The sequence below is a fragment of the Podarcis cretensis genome (genome assembly GCF_951804945.1).
Source record: "Podarcis cretensis genome assembly, chromosome: 9".
NCBI lineage: Eukaryota > Metazoa > Chordata > Lepidosauria > Squamata > Lacertidae > Podarcis > Podarcis cretensis.
The window spans coordinates 21576605-21595641 of NC_137178.1; the positions used below are offsets into that span (position 1 = coordinate 21576605).

The following is a 19037-nucleotide window of genomic DNA, read 5'->3' on the forward strand; positions in this document are numbered from 1 at the left end:
GCCCAGGCAGCCTCCTTTATTGCTAGAGTCCCTTATCTCCCCTCCCGACCACTTGCTTATCAGCTGATCAGCGGCTTTGTTTCAACACCCCCTTCCCTCTTTCTGAAAAAAAAAAAAGCACGATCTGCTTTTTGCCCCTGAGTAATTTGGCTCCAGGGACTACGCATTCGCTCCACAAGGCGTACAGACATTTCCCCTTACTTTTTAGGAGGAAAAAAGTGCATCTTATGGAGTGGAAAATATGGTAGATGATAGGGCCACCCCACGCCCACCCCATTGAGCTTCACGGTTGAGTAGGAAGCTGAACACAGATGTCTCCATTGGATTCAACATTCTTTGCATTGGATCTTCTTTTGGAGAGCTGACAGTACTGTCGGTGTACATGCTCCCCGCAACATGATTTCTGGTCAAGCTACCATGGAAAAACTTCAGGCAAGTGAAAGGAGCTAACCTGTGTCCCTCCAGATGTTGGAATCCAGCCCCTCAGCCCTAGCCAACGTGACTAATGACCAGGGAGTGATGGAAGTTGTAGTCCAGCAACATTTGGAGGGCCGCAGGTTGCTCCCTTTTATCTATTCCTTTCAGGTTAGAAAGGTTGCCAAATAGCTGGATTGCAGAACTTACAGATTCACGCCAGCTGAATACAGGAAAGCTGTTTTATTGATTACATATACACGCCAAGGGGGAAAAAAAGACACATCAAAGAGCAGAGACAATGGTAGAAAGGAAAACAATAAGGTAAAATCAGGCTACACCTAAGTTTGCATCGGTTCTAATACAAACTGTTACTACAATCTTAACTCATCTCTTGGCAAACTTAGGGTCAACATACAGATGGCGGGAGACTGGGGACATGGCCACCCGACATTTTCATAAACATTCCATAAGTTCTCGGCAGCTAAGCCAATGCATAAGGAGGCCTCGTTTCAATATACTGGAGGCAAAGTCCTTACAGCTGATAGCAACAAAAGTTTCAGAAATGATAACCTGCTATTAGGCCACATCTTTCTTTCGTAGACTTTATCACATGCTGAGATGGGAATTAGCAAGAACTTTGGTCTGGATTCAACTAAACGGACACACTAGCGGAAACCAGGACAAAGGTATCTGCTAGCAATTTACCCTCCTCTGCACCTTCTCAAAATTCACTTTGGAGCATCAGGATAAACCCCTAGAAAAGTGCGGGGGCAGGGGAGAGGGGGGTTATTCCATCTGGCAAGCAAGAAGTGGAGGAGTGGAGTTTGGATTTGATATCCTGCTTTATCACTACCCGAAGAAGTCTCAAAGTGGCTAACATTCCCCTTTCCCTTCCTCCCCTGCAACAAACACTCTGTGAGGTGAGTGGGGCTGAGAGACTTCAGAGAAGTGTGACTAGCCCAAGGTCAGCCAGCAGCTGCATGTAGAGGAGCGGAGACGCGAACCCGGTTCACCAGATTACAAATCTACCGCTCTTAACCACTACACCACAAGTGCTTCCACTGTCAGAACAATCATAATAGCACAAGGTTGAATTCCTCCCATTATGAGAACCTGTGTGTCCCATGACTTAATCTGGTGCCTAAACCATCTCTCTGTATATAAAACAAGTCACTTAAAAGATTAACTAGTACCGGCTTTGCCTTTGGAAACAGAAATATAGTTATTTTACTGTAAGTATAATCTATTGTAATGTGATTTATAGTAGCACTTTTTTTTTACTGGCAATTAAAAAAACTTTAGCTAGACTCTACTGCGCCCTTGAAACAATTTGTATAATTAATGTAGATACTGCTAAATTAAGGCACTTTGTATACAGCTCCGAGTGATGAAAGGTGCTTTATAGAAATAGATGCAACAATTGCTCTGATCCAGATGGCCATTCCGAGTACTCAGATGCATACATTGAGCTCTTCTGGTGAGGTCCCATTCATGTAAAATGCATATTATCAACGGAGAACTAAATTGCACATGCATCCATTTGCATGCACAAATAGTGCTCCAAGGAAAGCTTTTGTACATGGAGAAATTCTACACATGCATCTGAGTTCTTCACCTATAAGCCATTTCTAGATCAGAAAGAGAGTTTACATGAAATCTTACTCAAATGCCAAATGATGTATTTTTAATATTAGTTAGTCCAATATAACATGTCATTCTCTGGCTGGAAATGAAAGTCATAATTATGTTGTTGTTTTTTGAAACAGTAAGAAACTCAATATTATGTCAAGCTCCTTAACACCTGATAACTTGAGAACTGTGTTTGCAGTAGTTTTCATTTATTTGGAAGCACAGAGAGGCTACTGTGCAGAAAATACCCTACCAAAAGAAGGTATTAGATTACCTTTGGCCATCACCTGGTCAACTAAGCTCTCAAGCATGTACATGTTTTCAACTTCTTAGCTAGAGAGAAAGCAAACCTCTTCAGATTTGGTCCATTAAGCAAACATGAGGACAGAACAGAAGAAAATGAAAACATAAACAAACTTAGCACTCATATTGATTATAGACATTGGGAGTAGTAGCTTCCTCTATTGTTCACTCTGTCATCCTTCTTCTCACCCCAGGATATTAAAATGTCAAGACAGTGCGGATGCTGAAACATAAAAAACAATATATATATGATTCTGACAAGCCTTGTTTCCCAGGTACTCAAAGAGAGCTGCTAGAATCTTACTGTCTCCTGTACTTTTCCAACCTGCCTTTGCAGGATATCAGTGACTACTAGCTATGATGTCTATGTTCTGCCTCCACTGCTGGTGGCCGTATGCCTTCAAATACTGCTTACTGTTGGGAAACTGTGCACGTGCAGCTACTCACACAGAGTCACTTAAGGCTTGGCAGACAGCCAGAAGGCAATCTGAAGGAGTAAGTCTGCCTGCTGATAACAGAGGCTCCCTGATTGGTCAAGCTCTCTCAAGGGAGTGATAATTAATGGTCTACTAACTGGAATGTGTGTGTTCAGTGGTTGAGTTCAGAGTTCTGTGTCAGTGTAGGAGTTGTGAGTTGTGTCAGAGAGAGCTAGCATAAGACCCGTGTTCTGTTCCTGTAAATAGTCCACTGTATATAATAAACACCTAACTACAAGTTCCTGGTTCCTGCTTCGTCTATCCTGTCTGGGGCCAAGTTGCCAATTGATTCCGTGGATTCTGCGTGTACTCTGCTAGGTCTGGCTAAGGTCCTGCAACTAGTCAGAAAGTTGCGAAACTCCAATAGGTTTTGCCAATATGGTTTCCCATATACATCTGGTTGGTCACTATGAGCACAATCTGCTGATGAGCCTTTGACCTGATCCAGCAGGACTCTTCTCATGGGAGAGAGAAGAGTCAAGGATGTTTGTCTTGTGCACATGGTAGTGGTCCACATGCAACCAGAAAGGGCCCAGCCATTAGGTAGTGTGAGGCCACTGCCTCAGGCAGCAAAAGCCCCCCAAGCAGCATACCCATGGGTTCCCCGCCTGCCCCACCACCTCCACCAGTGGCAGAGAAGCAGAACCGATTTGAGGCAAGACAGCGCCCATTCTGGGTGAGATCTTGCCTGAAATTGGCACCAGCGGTGACAGTGCTTCTTGCCAGCAGTGGATGCAATGGGGCACAGGGCAATGGCATAGCAGGTGGCCACAGGAGCAGATAGGTGATGGTGACAGCAATGACAGCAGAACTTCCAGGTGTCACAAAAGCAGAAGCAGCTGCCTTGTCACAGGTGAGACTGTTTGTCCATCCATCGGAATCTGGTTAGTTTGGCCATAACCTGATGATAATCATCTTGTTGTAACACAGAGGCAGGCTTCTTCACTGGTAGAACCAGTGTTGTGGAATGCTCTGCCTGCTGAAATACAAGACACTCCATAGGTAATGACATTTTGCTGCCTTGTGAAGATGCATCTCTTTAGACAAACCTTCTCCTGATCTCCAGACCTGAAGTTCCGGATCTAATAATTTCAGTGCTGCTTAATTGATAAACTATTTTAATGAATTTATTTTATTGTGCATTTTAATTAGGTGTAAAGAGATATTCTATAATTGGTTTGTAAACCCCTTAGAAGCCATTTCGTCAAGTAAGCAATATCAATACAGGCAACCCCCCCATTCAATATGTGTGCAACTGTGCACATGTGCATTGTGCCAAACCCAGAAGTGACACAAAAACATCACAAAAATGTCAGAAACAGGATGTTTGCAGGCTTTTCCAATGGTGTTTCAAATATATGCAATTTCACTGATTCACACGGTGTCTCAGAACACAACCCCCAGGTAAATTGGAGGGTGGGGTTGCCTGTATATAAATAATAAAAATAATCATTTTGGCCAGTAGTCTTTTCTCTGACTAGTGACAGTGCTATTCCAGAGCCCCAGACAGGGGGCTTTTTCCTGCTATGCCACCTGATCCTTTTGTGAAAGATTGTAAACTGAACCTACACATGCAAATTGGATGTTCTGCTATGGAAATTACAGACATCATCCCAAACCCATCACCTGTGTGGAGGCAGCAACTGACATGGAGGCTTCCATTCGCCCAGTTAGTCTTGCCTGATTGGAAATCTGCAGGTAGCTCCACAAACTGTACCCCACAGTCAAGGAGAAGGTATTTAAAAGTACAGCTAAGAAAGAAGAAAAAAGAATCACCTCTTTCCTGCCCGGAGCAATTCAAATCCTTCATTGATTTTTTCAAATGGTAGTGTATGGGTTATTAATGGATCCAAGATGAATTTCTTCCCCAGGAAATCAGAAACCAGTCTGGGGACAGAGTCTTTGCTCTTCCACCCTGAAAACCAGCAAATAAGGAAAGATCAGGCAAAATGCAACATGGAAATAAGAGCAATACAATTTGTGAAACTATTTCCCTGAAGTTTTATTGCAAAGGACTCCTGCTTCCTTGAGAAAGAACCGCTAGGGCCCTTATCCAGGACCTTTGCAGCCCCAGCCATGCTGCCAGTAGCAGATGGCATGGTGGCACAGATACATTTACCCAATCTCTCTTGGTAGGTGAGCTGCTGCTGCTTACCCGGAGGGGAAGGGACAAACCAGAAGGGAAAGCAGAGCAGTGCAAAGGCACTGGTAAGTGCATTGGTTTGGGTACACTAGTGCATTCAAACCATGCTGACCTCATTGCCACTTCCCCTTCTTGGTAAGAAGCAATGACTCACCTGCCAGACATCAGGTAAGACTAAGAGCCTCCATCCCACTACTGCCTGTCGGCATCCTCTGACTCAGGATAAGTTCCTTGTTTTACCTCTGTCTCACCAGACTTGAATAAGCCAAATAATACAAAATAACTAGCCGGCCAGCTCCTCCCAGGAAGTGAAGCCCACTACAGTCCAGCTTTGGTCATAAGGCTTCATCTGACTCTAGCTCACTGCAGGGACAACGTCTCTTGCAGCTGTCTTTGAGCTGTCCAAAGTGCTGAATGCTCTCTGCTTGGCTTGGACTTTAGACTGCTTCCCCTGCAACTGTTCAGGCTCCCACTGAACTGGACAGCCTGTTCCTGGATCCAGCAGTTCACTGTTTCTCGCCCCACCCTCCTCCCCAACTCTAAGAACCTCCCAGAGGAGCTTGAATTAGTTCTGAGAAGTGGAGAGCTATCAAGTATGCCGATGAAACTCTTGTCAATGGCAGCTGACAACAGGATTCAGTTGTGTGCTGTTCCTGGGTTTGGAGGTACAGTTTGTACATTTCTGCATTAAATATCCCAAAGCACACTCAGAAACTCACCGCCATGTCCAAAATTATCCCTTTTTTGTGGACATGAAGCTATCCAAAATTTTAACCTGCATACATGGAATTAATATGCTTTTTTGGGGGGGGGGAGCCCACAATCATACCTCCAAAAACAGATCCTTTCCAGGTACGGCCTGTGAAAAGCAACATCGGGTCAACAGCAATTGTAGAGGTGGAAGGAGGCACTCCCACAATTACACTGGTCCCATAGTTGCTGTGGCACGATGCCAGGGCAGCCGTCTGACGTAAAAAACAAAGACATGGCATTTCATTATTTGTTTCACTTACAAAATGTGGTGATAAAATTTTGTAATTTTAAAATTTTTATTGTAAAAATAAAAGCTCTCCCCTGGCCTAAATAGTAAACTGGGACAATGGTTAAAAATCCCAAAGCATCTGAATTTTAAAGCTTTCATTATTGTTTTCCTTCTCTTTCCCTTGAAAAATGTACTTTGAATCTTGTAGATAGGGATGCTCGAAATATTTGATGACTAAGAATTCTGATGTATTTTGACCAGATCTGCATCTCCAAGACTACTGTGTGAATCATAATGTAATTGTCCTTTGGATGTTGTGTCTCCCAGAATTTTGCAATACTGTTCTCAGCTCAGCTCAGCTCAGAGAGATGTGATAGGCAACTGTAAGTGTAATGTCAGACCAGGGATTTGAATCACCTGGAAGAGGGAATTTACAGTAATATCTTGGTATGGAAGTATCTGCCAGTTTCTCATTTTTCCCACACTTTTCTACATTTTGCAGCAATTTATGGTTTATTTCATTTTTAAAATCCTCATGCAAATCCACTGACATTTTGCTACTAATTTCTCCTAATAAAAACAGGTTTATATACAGTTTTGATCAATTTTTGCAAGCCATTTTCCCTAATATAATGCATATTTATATGCTATTTTCCCAATCTCTTCATTTTTATGCACACTTTCCCCTAATACATGCATTTTTTTAAACATTGGTTGTAAAACTGCACTGCAAAATTCAGAGAAATGCAAATTTGAAGGAGAGCTGTGTTTTTGTTTGCATAATATATTGGGAAATGCAAATCTGAGACATTCAGCTTTAGATGCATACTGAATCAAATTTCTCCTCCATCCCTCCATCCCTTTTCATGTGGCACAGCCTACCCTCAGACATCAGTCATGCACCACAACCAACTTTATATTTTGCCACATATTTGTTCACCCAGGACTTTCTCAATCAATACTCCTGACTGTACTGATCTATCCCCAGGTTGGCGATTTTAATTCTGCCTTATTGGCACTATTTGGCAGTCCAGTTTCTGAAGTCACATACCATGGTGTCAACACGCCCAATCACTTCAAACGAGTAGTCTACACCTTCACCATCAGTCAAGTCAAACAGCACTTCATTGATGGGCTTCTTGAAATCCAGAGGGTTGACACACTCTGTGGCTCCCATCTCTTTAGCCTTGGGAAATTTATCCTTGTTGATGTCGACCCCGATGATTCGGGAAGCTCCAGCTGCTTTGCAGCCCATGACGGCTGAGAGACCAACTCCTCCCAGACCAAAAACAGCACAGGTTGAACCAGGCTCCACCTAGGAAACCATAAGATCAAAAAAATGGTTGCACAGCTCAGTAGTCCTAGTATATCTCAGTGTAGCATACTTTCCCAACTTTTGTTCAGAAGACAATTTTACTGGTGTGGAAAAAATATGTAGTATTTTAACTTCTCAAAACAGGGTTTGGGCAATAGGTGGACAGGGAGCTGTTTCCATCCTGCTCTGCTGATTCACCTGGCTTTTTGGTCCCTTCCAGTAGGGACCAGCTTAGAATTTCAGAAATAAGGGGCATTTAAAGAGCTGTACCCTCTGAAATATGGTCCTTCTAATATGTGGTACAAAAAGTTTAAAATATGGAGTTATCCTTTGTGTGTTATGTATTCTGGATTGGTCTCAGGGCTATCCATCCCTTGAAATGGTAATTCACAGACTTTGGTTCCTGAAATCCAGGTTTACACGATACCTAGAACACATCAGAGGGTTCTATACCTTGATTGTAGAACACCTGTTTTGGCTCAGTACAAAACAGCTTCTCAAGACTGTTGGAGATAATGGTCCAAGGGGACACCATGACATACCTATGGTGACAGCAGCATGTGCTCTGTCTCTTTTCTGTGACAGCTAAGTAGGCAAGACACTGCTGTGCTGAGATGGGACAACAAAGGACACATTGTATGGAATGCTAATGATGCTCAGCTACTTTACATTATTTTTCATCTCCGGATGAAATGAACAGGGGAACAAGGGATGAGACAAGACAAATGCACTGGGAAACAAAAAGAAACAACTCCTAGCAGTGCTTGACTTATAACATAGAACACAACTACTTTATAAAATGATCATAGGACATCCAGAAAGTATAAAACAATGCAACTACATAAGAACATGAATCATTCCCAGGCTATAATTCTAAATGAGCCTCTTACATATGTACACAAAATATGTAAACAAAGTCAATGAGAGGTATGAGCTTGCTTTGGCTAGGTAATTTCATTTATATTAGGTCTAATTTGAAACAAACAAACTAATGTCTCCTCATCAACACAATGAAGCCTTTCATTTTTCTGACCATTCATATTTGTCCGAGTTGAAAATCCCTGTTCACACCAATATGTTGCGGAGAACAATATGTTGTGTAGAAGAATAGCCAATGCTCTTTGAAGAGAGGTGTGGATACTGCTTTTGTTTGTATACCCCCCCCCCAATATTTTGATACTATGTTGTTGTTGTTGTTGTTGTTGTTGTTGTTGTTGTTGTTTATTTGTACCCCACCCATCTGGCTGGGACTACCCAGCCACTCCAGGCTGCTTCCAACAAAGATTAAAAATACATTAAAATGTCACACATTAAAAACTTCCCTGAACAGGGCTTCCTTCAGATGTCTTCTAAATGTCAGGTAGTTGTTTATCTCTTTGACATCTGATGGGAGGGCGTTCCACAGGGTGGGTGCCACTACTGAGAAGGTCCTCTGCCTGGTTTCCTGTAGCTTTGCTTCTCACAGTGAGGGAACTGTCAGAAGGCCCTCGGCGCTGGACCTCAGCGTCCGGGTAGAACGATGGGGGTGGAGACGCTCCTTCAGGTATACTGGACTGAGGCCGTTTAAGGCTTTAAAGGTCAACACCAACACTTTGAATTGTGCTCAGAAATGTACTGGGAGCCAATGTAGGTCTTTCAAGACCGGTGTTATGTGGTCTTGGCGGCCGCCCCAGTCACTAGTCTAGCTGCCGCATACTATACTATACTATACTATACTATACTATACTATACTATACTGTACTGCTTAAATGTTTCTTTGATTGTCCTTGAATCTTCCCACCACCCTTGCCATCCTCTCCTGCCACACCAATATGGCATGCCACACCTTTTGAGAAGCACTGAGCTAAGCAGTGGATATACCTGTGCTCTAGTAGAACTCACCTTGGCTGTTTGAACTGCTGCACCATAACCAGTGGAAAACCCACAGCCGATCAGACACACTTTTTCCAAAGGAGCAGCAGCATCAATTTTCACCACTGCATTTTCATGTACCACAGTGTATTCCGTGAAGGTACTGGTGCTGATGAAATTATGAAGGCTTTTCCCTTTGCAGGTGAACCTGCTGGTTCCATCAAGCATTAATCCACGAGCCTCACTGAGGCTGTTGAAAAGAGACAGGCAGAAATGGGGAAAAAATAGGTGTGACCTTAATGTGCATCTTAAAATGCAAATAGCACCATCTGGTTGTGTATATATAACAATTATTGTAGTTTGGGTTAACCCTTTCCTTCTCTGCAGTAGCCTTGAGGAAAATCCTCCTCTAAATCGTTATTGTATCAGGAGGGAAGCTTCTATCAGAGGCAGTGCCAAATACTGGCTATAGTGCCCAATGGAAGCAGGTGAAGAACAATGTGAATCAGTACCAGTGCTTGGAATGAACTAGTTTAACGAAGTTCACTGAATTGACTCAAAAATCTCTGAACTACACAGAGTGAAAAGATGAATTAGATGAGAGGCAGTGTGGTGTAGTGGTTAGAGTTTTGCCTAGAACCTGGGAGAAACCAGGGTTCAAATCCCCACTCAGCCACAACACCCACTGGGTGACCTTGGGGCAAACCCTGTGTCTCAGCCTAACCTACCTCACAGGGTTGTTGTGGGGATTAAATGAGAAAGGAGTACACCATATACACCACCTTGAACTCCTTGGCGGGAAGGTGGGCTATAACCACAATTAATTTAAAAAAAGTAGTTCCTTTTTAAAAATGAACTGCTCTGATTAATATAAGGAGATGGAACACTGCCTTGTGTTCCTGCCTCTTTCCCTTTGTTTTAATTTAAACAACAGCCATTAAATTATGTCAAAAAAACTGTGTAGTAGTAGTAATAATCATAATCATAATAATAAACAAACAAACAACTGAAGCTCACTCATGTTCAGAACAGAGGTTCCCTTTGGAACTTCGGCAAGAAGTGCATTTTCCACATTGTGGAACAAAGAGGGGGATTACTTTGTCTCCTGTGGAGGAAAATACACAAATAGTTAAAACTTTTACATGAGACCTCATAACAATGTAGGAAAGCACAACTCAGCAGCCACTTAAGTAACACAACACTGAGAAGAAAGACTGCAGTGTCATCAAAGAACTGTATTAAAACTTATTTTAAAAAACAACAACACATATTCATCATAAACTGGACAATTTGCATAGTGCAAAGACAACTTTCTATTTGCTTGCACAGGGCAAAAACGTTTACACTGTGATTTGCGAGTATTAATTTTGCAACAGCTGCTTCAGCTGAGACACCGATGGCCACAAGTGTTACCGTGTGAGAAGTAGCCCTCAGGGTCTCATGTGAAAGCCCTCACCCCCACCGTTCATACCTGGTTTCACACAAGTCACTCCCTCTCCAACACTCTCTACAACACCAGCTGCTTCATGGCCCAGAACAATCGGAAAAGGCATAGCAAAGGCACCACTGATCACATGGTCATCTGAGCGACAGATCCCTGTGGCCAGAATCTGCACAGAAACAAAATTGTGCTTCAGGAGAGGAGAAATCATTGTGTTCTTTTCCTGTTTGGACGTTAGATATTAACATATTTCACGATAACTCGTTTAGCACCTGGCTGTTACCTGTGGAACAACATCTTGCACCCTAGAGATGGAAAACATGTGATCTTCCAAATGTTGTTGGACTCCCAACTCCCATCAGGCACTGCCAGTATTTTGCATTATTTTATTTTTTTGCTAAACCCATTTAATATGTATGGTGTACTTCTTGGGTGCTGGAATGATAATATTTGCTAAAACAGTGGCAAACTAGGGAAAACGGAATGTCTAAGGCTGTAGACACATTCAGAACACATTTCCCCCCCCCTCCAGTTCTGGACACTGTTGTTAACCCCTCACAGAGTTACAGTTCCGAGTAATCCTTAACAAACTACAGTGCCCATAATTCTTTGAGGTGGGGGGAGAATGTGCTTTGAATGTGCTTTAAAGGTATATACAAAATAAAGGGTCTGTTTACCTTGGTAAAACTCGTGGCCTATCAAAGACCACAATTACATCATCAAATGTGTGAAGTCTTGTTATATACTCTTTATTAAGAGCATTCTATATCTCTAATGTAGACTGTGACTTCCTGAATTTGATTTCATAAATGCTATGTAACCATAACATTTTGAACTCTATCTTGTGTTTTTCAATAAACAAAGAACAACATTGCAAGGATGAGTCTTCAGTCCATGTAGCATCAACGTGATATGTCTCGTTTACCTTAATGCGAACTTCATGAGCCTTCGGAGGAGCTACTTCCACTTGCTCAATGCTCAGAGGTTTCTTAACTTCCCAAGCAACGGCTGCTTTGCATTTAATGACCTGTCAAGATGATAAAAGATATCAAATCACTTTTGTTATTGTGTGTTACACTTGAGGCACCTTAGATCATAGCTGGAAGATGGACCTCTGAGGTCTTCTAGTCTATGTTCAACGTCAGAAAGGTCCAACCAGTGAAGACAGGAGCAGGAAGAGCAAATAGTCTCTTGTGCATTGTAGATTTTTGAGGATATTTTCATTGAGACCTTTTGCAAGTGCCATAGGAAGTACCAGTAGGCACTCATGGGCACCCTGTTGGCAAACCTTGCCAAGCATAGGAATGGAGAAACCACAATGAATAACAGCTGAGCGGCTGCTGGAAGCTTGCTCCTACCTTCCCTTCATCCTATGACCTCTGCATCTCTTCCTTTTAGGTATGGAGAACCTCTGGCCTGCTGGCCCAGTTTATATTTTATATTGACATGCTCATTGTGACATTTATGAAACATTGTCTGTGTATTGGGATTTTCATTTGGTCTGCTGAGATTGGAGCTGCACATTTTTATGAATATGATGGTAACATTTGTAAGCCTTAGCTATTGACTGAAGTTAGATGGAGTTCTGCAAACAGTTCTACTATTCAGGGAAATCAAACATTCCCTCCCTTGAAAAATGGCCCCTAATTTCCCCCTTGAAAAATAAGATTCCATTTGCTAAGGAATCTTATAGCAATGGGTGACACTGAATAATATACCAAAAATATTTAAACCATAAAAATATCAGAATATTCAGCTGCTGCTGCTGAGTCTTCAAAGACCTGGAGGAAAGAGTTACAATAATGAACAAAATTAAGATTTGGGGTAAGATTTGCAAGTTCTCTGTGAAAGAAATGAATTGATTCAATATACAACATAAGTTGGGAAGGATGAAGGAAATGTGTGAGGAAAAAACAGTTTCCAGATGCAAATCCTGCAAATTTTTATTGTGCAAAGTAGTTTATTTTCAAGAATTAGCAATGGTCCATAACTGGTTAATGGCAAAATCTTCTCCAAATTAACTTCCAAGATTAATTATTGGACAAGCCTAAAGAAAAGTGCCATATAAAAAGGCTAGCTTTCAAACACTGAGTGGATTAACTATTTCCAGATGCGTATCTAGGAAGAGTGCTTTAATTATTCAATCTGTCATGCAACATAGCACATTTAGAGATCCATACACATAGAAGTAAGAGCTGTGTGTGGAGAGAGGCCCTTTCCTCATCCTTTGGCCCCTTTGGGAAACTCAGCAAACCTTCTGCACCTGTCATTGGGAGGGGAGAGTGCAGCTGAATGGGGCACAGCTGTGGGCAGCCTGAGAAATTACCTTCCAACTTGGGCCTGCCCGTAAAAAGCAAATCTAGAGTGAGAGACGAGGGTGATGTTGCCTTCTGTTTCTAGGGACTCTTCTGATATTTGCAGGTGAGCTATGAGTTTGTTTGGGCTCTGGGTGAGAACCCCGAGGCTGAGAGAGAGGGTGTGTCAGAAGGAAAATGAATTCATATTGAAATATATGAATTAATGCAACATTTTTATATGTAACTGTATTTTTGTAATATTTTGTTTGTCTGATGTTGCTTCAGTTTTTTTGTACACTGCAATTAGAGAAATTTTTTATCTATTAAGTGCTAAAGAAGTTAAATAATCAAATAGACTAAAGCAGAGTTACGAGACAGATTTTGGTATTTTTCTCGTGGGAAGGGATTATAGGCCCTCTTATGAGAGAGCCAGTGTGGTGTCGTGGTTAGAATTTGTAGTGGTTAGTGTTGGGTTAGGACCTGAGAGACCAGGGTTAAAATCTCCGCTTGGCCATTAACCTCACTTGGGCCCAGTGGCGTAGCGTGGGGGGTGCAGGGGGGGCCGGCCGCACCGGGCGCAACATCTGGGGGTTAGGGTTAGGGGGCGCAAATCCACGGGTTAGGGGGTGCAAATCCACGGTTTAGGGGGCTCAAATTACTTGCCTTGCCCCGGGTGCTGACAACCCACGCTACGCCACTGCTTGGGCCTGTCACTGCTTCTCAGTCTAATCTATCTCACAGGAGGAAAACTTGAGGAGGAACTACAGTGTATGCCACCTCCTTGGAGAAAAAAGTATGATATAAATTCTGTTGGTGTTTTTTGTGGGTTTTTTTTTTTTAAGTGATGCTAAAACAACTTTTAGCCTGGAACGTGTCACTGGCAATACTATTAATGCAGGCTAGAATGTAGAAGACAGGTATTTTCAAATGAGATGATGAATATTCTTGCCAGCACATATTTTGCATTGGAATTTCAGATCTGGCAAATGCAATAAATGTGGTGGTGTGTTGTTATTTTTAGTAACCTCATTTTAATACTACCAGTAAAAGCTGCCTAAACAACATCCAGTGTCAGTTCATGTACTTTATCTCTTTTGCAGAAAACTGCTTCTTGGCAGGACATTCTGTAATAGTGAAGCAATCCCCACACCACTAAATATGTATCATCTATCTGACATTCTGTCTTTGGCAAAATTAGTCTTTTTTTTTTTTAAGCATGTCTGCTGTTATTGTAGGCAGCATTAACTTTGGGAATCCAGAACTACTGAATACCACAAACCACTTACTAGTGTCTCCTAGTTAAATGGTTCGTTGAATTAAATGATAAAAAGTGCCATAGGTATTTGTTCATAATAGAGTGTGAAGAAATACAACTTTCTGTATACTCCTTTTATTGAATTGTATCCAACTGTCTGAGGAGAACCATTTGACTAACTTGGCAGATCCACTTAATTCAACAGGTCTATTCTGAGTATTACTTCTGTCAGATAAAACCCACTGAGTATATAAGAGGAATAACAGAGGTCTGTGGAAGTACAGAAGCATTTCCATGATCCAAATTGAGATGTTGAATATCCTTAAGTATTCTTGTTAAAAATCAGTGGTGTGTGCATTCCTTATACTTTAGTTTATTTCCACATTGTGAAGTTCTGCTTATATATGTAGAAGAAAGCGTTATCTGTGTATTTATTGAAGTAAATTGTGTTTCTTGGCAGTGCATTCAGGAAAATACTCAGCCGTTTCTAATAAAACAGGCATATTGTGCTTTAAATTATTTGTTGTTTTTTTTAATAAAAATTTTTATTGGGTTTTTACATTTTATAGAGACACACACACATAAAAAGACAAAGACAACACATATACATTTTCATACCCTTACTTTCTTTACCCTCTTTCCCAGACTTCCCCCCACCCCCTCTTCATACATCCCAATTCCAATAATTAATTCAGCAAGTTCTTGTCTATCATCTTAAACATATTGCTATTATTTTAAAAACTTAGCTCTTTTTAGTTATCCACATTTAACTTATCCAATTCTCTTATAAACATTAAATCCTTTTTCTAAGGTCGACCTAACTTCCCTTCCATGAATTTCTCCCATTCTTATACTAATTATAGATCACAATAGCCAAATACAAAAATCATAAAATTTTGAAATTCAATTCTCCCCTCCGTCCCTACCCCGGTCTCCGTCCCTTCCCAAGCAAATGTCCACAAAAACAGTTCCTAGCCCGGACTCCTCACATCCGAGGCCCTCAACTCTCTGTTAGTCTCTCTCTGCCGATTTTGTTGGTAATCCTTTTTGTTGGTCCTCAGGTCTCGAAGGAGTTCTGTCACAGTCACAACAAATTTTCTTCCATCCGAAATATTTAAAAGCAGTTGCTGCAAAAGGTCAGCTGCTCTCCCATACTCAAAAAGGAAGTCCCAATCATGTTTCTTTATTCTTTTAAATTCCAGTGTTCCAAGTACTCCAGGGACTTCCTTCTTCATCTTTCTCATCTTTCGCAGATTTATAATCCGAAGATCTTCTTCTTTCTTTTCTGAGAATATAAATTTCTGGTTGGTATTTTCCGCCTGTACTTTCTCCACTCCTTCTTTCCTCTCCATCGGTTCCAAAGATGTCATTTCTGGTTCAGCCGCAGATTCTTTATCAGTTGAGTCCTTTATGCATTCAGCAGAGTTGTTTGAATTCAAGGTCAAAAGTTCTTTGTTCATAGCCGTGCTCTGCTCTTGCAAAATTCCCACGAGAAAAAACATTTTTTCTATCTCTGCCAGTAATTTTCCCTCTGCAGCCATTGTAATGTCTCTAGTTCCCCCTAGGGGGGTTCCAATTGCTTAATAGTCCTTTTCCAACAATCCGTCACTTTGTTGTTTATTACTACTTTGTTTCCAACCACCTCTATTCAAATGTAACACCTTTAGTTCAGAGAGTTATTAAGTAGCAAAGTTCTTAACTTTAACCGCCCGTTTGACAGCTCCTCTTTTTCCTCTGGCACCCGCACAGGACGCTCCCGGGTTCGGATGGGGGGGGGGTTTACCCGAACACTTCCAAGAGTCCTCCCTTTCTCTCCAGCACAAAAACTTCTTCTGTCAAATTCATGGAAATATCTTTGTCCAACACCACAAAAACAATAATCTTTCCACCTTAGTTCTCCGGTTCTTGCTTTAAATCATTTGTAGGTGGGGGGGGGGTGCGGACTTCCCTTTAGCACATCCCCCGGTCGTGCCAAATTCCAAGGTAAAAAAAAAAAAATTAAAGTCCAAATTTCATTTTACTCACGGGTTGTTTGTTTTCCAGTCCAAATTTTGGGAAAAAAGTCAGCGCTCTCCGGCCATGGCTCGCGGCTTCGCTCCACTGAAGTAGCGGTCTACTCCCAGCACCACGCCACTCTCCGTACCCTCTCCGTAGCCTTTAAAAAGGCTCTTCGTGGGTCGGGGAGGGTGCTTAAAGGTGCCCACCGAGTCACCAAGTCCGCAGGCTTCCGCGCCTGCGGTTTCTAAGGGTCCCCGCGTCGCCGGCGCGGTAAGACCCGTCTTCAGCAGAGCCGATTCCCTCCGGAGCTCGGAGGGAATCCGCCATTAACCGATCGCGCTAACCCGGAAGTCCTGTGCTTTAAATTATTTGAGCAAAGAGTAGCTGCCTCAGAACTGAAATATTAGAGGCCTGGCTTAAGAGTCTGTAGTAAAGGGCTTAGACACAAAGGTAGCAAACATTGTGTGAGTTGTAGTCCAGCCACATCAACTCTCACCATTGGGAGTCCTGAAACATTGGGCTTCTCACTTTCTCAGTCTAAAATTCCTCCAGAAGAGAAGAATAATGGGAACAACAGGAAGAAAACCGTACACACCTCCCTTAGCTCCTTGGGGAATAGGTAGGATTTAAATAAAAGGTGGTGTTCATTGTGAGCTTAATATCTGCATTCTATGTGTTCCAGCTGAAATATCTCCAGAAAGTTTTAACCCATAGCCATCAGATTTGCACCTTCATGGATTGTTTAATACATATCTTTTTTTAAAAATGAAATACTTTTCTCAATGTGTTTATAGGAAGGTCCATGGCTTAGTGGTAGAACATCTGTTTGGCATGCAAAAGATCCTGGGCTCAATTGCCAGTGTTTCCTGGTGGGGCTGAGAGAGAGCCTTGTCTGATACGCTGGAGAGCCACGGCTGGTCAGTGGAGCTCGGTGGACCAAATGCCCTGACTCTGCAAAAGAGCAGTGTCCTATGCTGCAGTGGAAGGAGGAAGAAGATAGGCAAAGAGCTTTGAGGTGCCTTGAAGATTAAAAAATGATGAAGTGGACTGTACAGCAGGAAAGCTTGTGACGGAATAAACGTTGGAAGTCTAAGGTGCCACAAGACTCCTTGTGAGTTTTGCTGCTAGAGATTAAGACTGCTAACCCTCTAAAATACACAGAGCAATCCCAGTCCTATAAGATCAAGAAAATAAGAGGTATTTGGGGCATAATGTATGTACTGCTTTCATATAAGAGGGAAGCTTAAAAACTCCAAAGTGTGGCAACAATCCAGCAAAAGTGAAGCACTGTTGAAGTCCCATTGCTTCCGGCAAGAATGAGTTAAGCATGTATTTTAACTTTCGAGCTATAATTGGTGGAAACATAAGCAATGGCAAGGTATTGCTGCCCTACTTGTATTTTAACTTGAACTATGCTTGCTTTCTTTTTTCTTTTTAAAAAACCTTTTGCTCTCAAGTTTCCATTAGCTTAAAACGAGCTTTCAATGCAGCAGCCTTCAACATAACACATTTTGTTGGATACTGTTGTACAGTACTTACTTGTTCCTCCCCAAATCGGTGGGCTCTTCCTGGACCATAGAATCATATAATTTTAGAGGTGAAAATGACCTCAAGGGTCATGAATGCTGCTTCTCCAGCTATTTGTGTTTTTAATTTTATAAGTTTTGTGATGACTCAGTTGGAGTTTTATCCTTTTCAGCCCTGACTTTTAGAATCATTTTTTTAAACTATATACAGTATATATAATCTCAACTGATACCCATGAAACAAATTTACAATTACAGGAAAAAAAATGAAAAGGAAATTACTTTAAAAATCATTTGTGCAATCCAATATTAATTCTGGACCATGAGCACCAGTGAATACTCAGTGTTGATTTTTCTACTTACTTTGCCTGCGGTACTCATTGTGCTTCTTCCTCAGTTTTGCAGTCTCTCCTGCGCTCTGCTTTCTTGGTTTAGCCTGAGCAAAGTGTTGGACAGTTTGCTTACCCAGTTCCCTTGCAAGCTACAACTGCACATACACAGCTTGGTGCCTTTTAACCAAACCCACTTATTCTTAAATCCCACCCCAGAGCCCAAAAAGGAGATGCATTAGACCACTCCTCTGCTATGATACACGATTCCACACTGCAGCTTAGCAGCAATGGAGATAACGCTTATTATGATACACGATTCCACACTGCAGCTTAGCAGCAATGGAGATAACGCTTATTAGAAGTTTGTTGATGCTTATCAAGGTGTTTAAAACAGTACTATAAACAAATATCCACGCAGATATGTGCCAAATTAAACAGCATAAATCCATCCTGCTCTAATCACAGGTGCATCTAACATAGAAACCATTCATTCAGCTCCAGAGAGGAAATGAAACTAGATATAGCGTGTCTAGCATGTTACACTCCAGACGAACCTAATGAGAGGATGAAGAGGCAGCACTGCCTGTAGAAACCAGGATGCTCACTTGGCACCAGTTTTGATGAGTTTAGATACCTGGTGAAAATCTTATATATGCTAGGCCTTTTATTGACTAATGTTGTTTTTTAATTGCCATTCATGTGTATCAACTGTATTTTCTGTTTGTTTTTTTGGTGAGTCTTTTGCTCTTTTTATTTTTAACATACTAATGGCATTTTGTACCAATTATTAATTTGTTTGGAACGCACCTCAGTTTTGCAGACTGAAAGACAGGTGATGACTCTTTTCAGTCAATCAAACTTTGGTAGGTAGTAGAATCACAGTACTGTAGATATGTCCAATCAGAAGCTGTGATGGTCAGATCTGTCAAGGTCGGTTTGGCTCCATTTCTCAGTTTCTGCATCAGTTTGCAATGCTATTATGAACTTTTCATCTGCGCAAGCATTGCAGCTTGCCAGGAAAAACAACCCCCTCTCACTGCCCCCATGTCCTAGAATCTCCCGACCCTCCCCT

The 19037-nt window shown here is 41.8% G+C and overlaps 2 protein-coding genes across 2 annotated transcripts in view; one reads left to right on the top strand and one right to left on the bottom strand.

Moving 5' to 3' along the window:
- Nucleotides 1–19037, top strand: part of LOC307224305 (uncharacterized protein C4orf17 homolog) — a 70899-nt gene that overhangs the window by 17992 nt on the left and 33870 nt on the right. The gene's annotated exons all lie outside the window — the stretch shown is intronic.
- LOC307224292 (alcohol dehydrogenase 1A) lies at nucleotides 643–18148 on the bottom strand. Its single transcript, XM_079991040.1, has 9 exons — nucleotides 17997–18148; nucleotides 11483–11584; nucleotides 10588–10726; nucleotides 10134–10221; nucleotides 9147–9366; nucleotides 7002–7265; nucleotides 5798–5933; nucleotides 4602–4740; nucleotides 643–2572 (listed from the first exon to the last, which is right to left on the bottom strand). The coding sequence occupies exons 1-9, from the start codon at nucleotides 18012–18014 to the stop codon at nucleotides 2548–2550; spliced, it is 1131 nt and encodes a 376-aa protein (XP_079847166.1). The 5' UTR covers nucleotides 18015–18148; the 3' UTR covers nucleotides 643–2547.

What these genes read in the sequence shown, in the direction of transcription:
- LOC307224292 (XM_079991040.1), bottom strand. An exon ending in GAAAGGATCTGTTTTTGGAG is followed by an intron (nt 4,741 to 5,797) that starts GTATGATTGTGG and finishes GCTGGTTTTCAG; the next exon opens with GGTGGAAGAGCAAAGACTCT. An exon ending in TTGCTCCGGGCAGGAAAGAG is followed by an intron (nt 2,573 to 4,601) that starts GTGATTCTTTTT and finishes TTTATGTTTCAG; the next exon opens with CATCCGCACTGTCTTGACAT.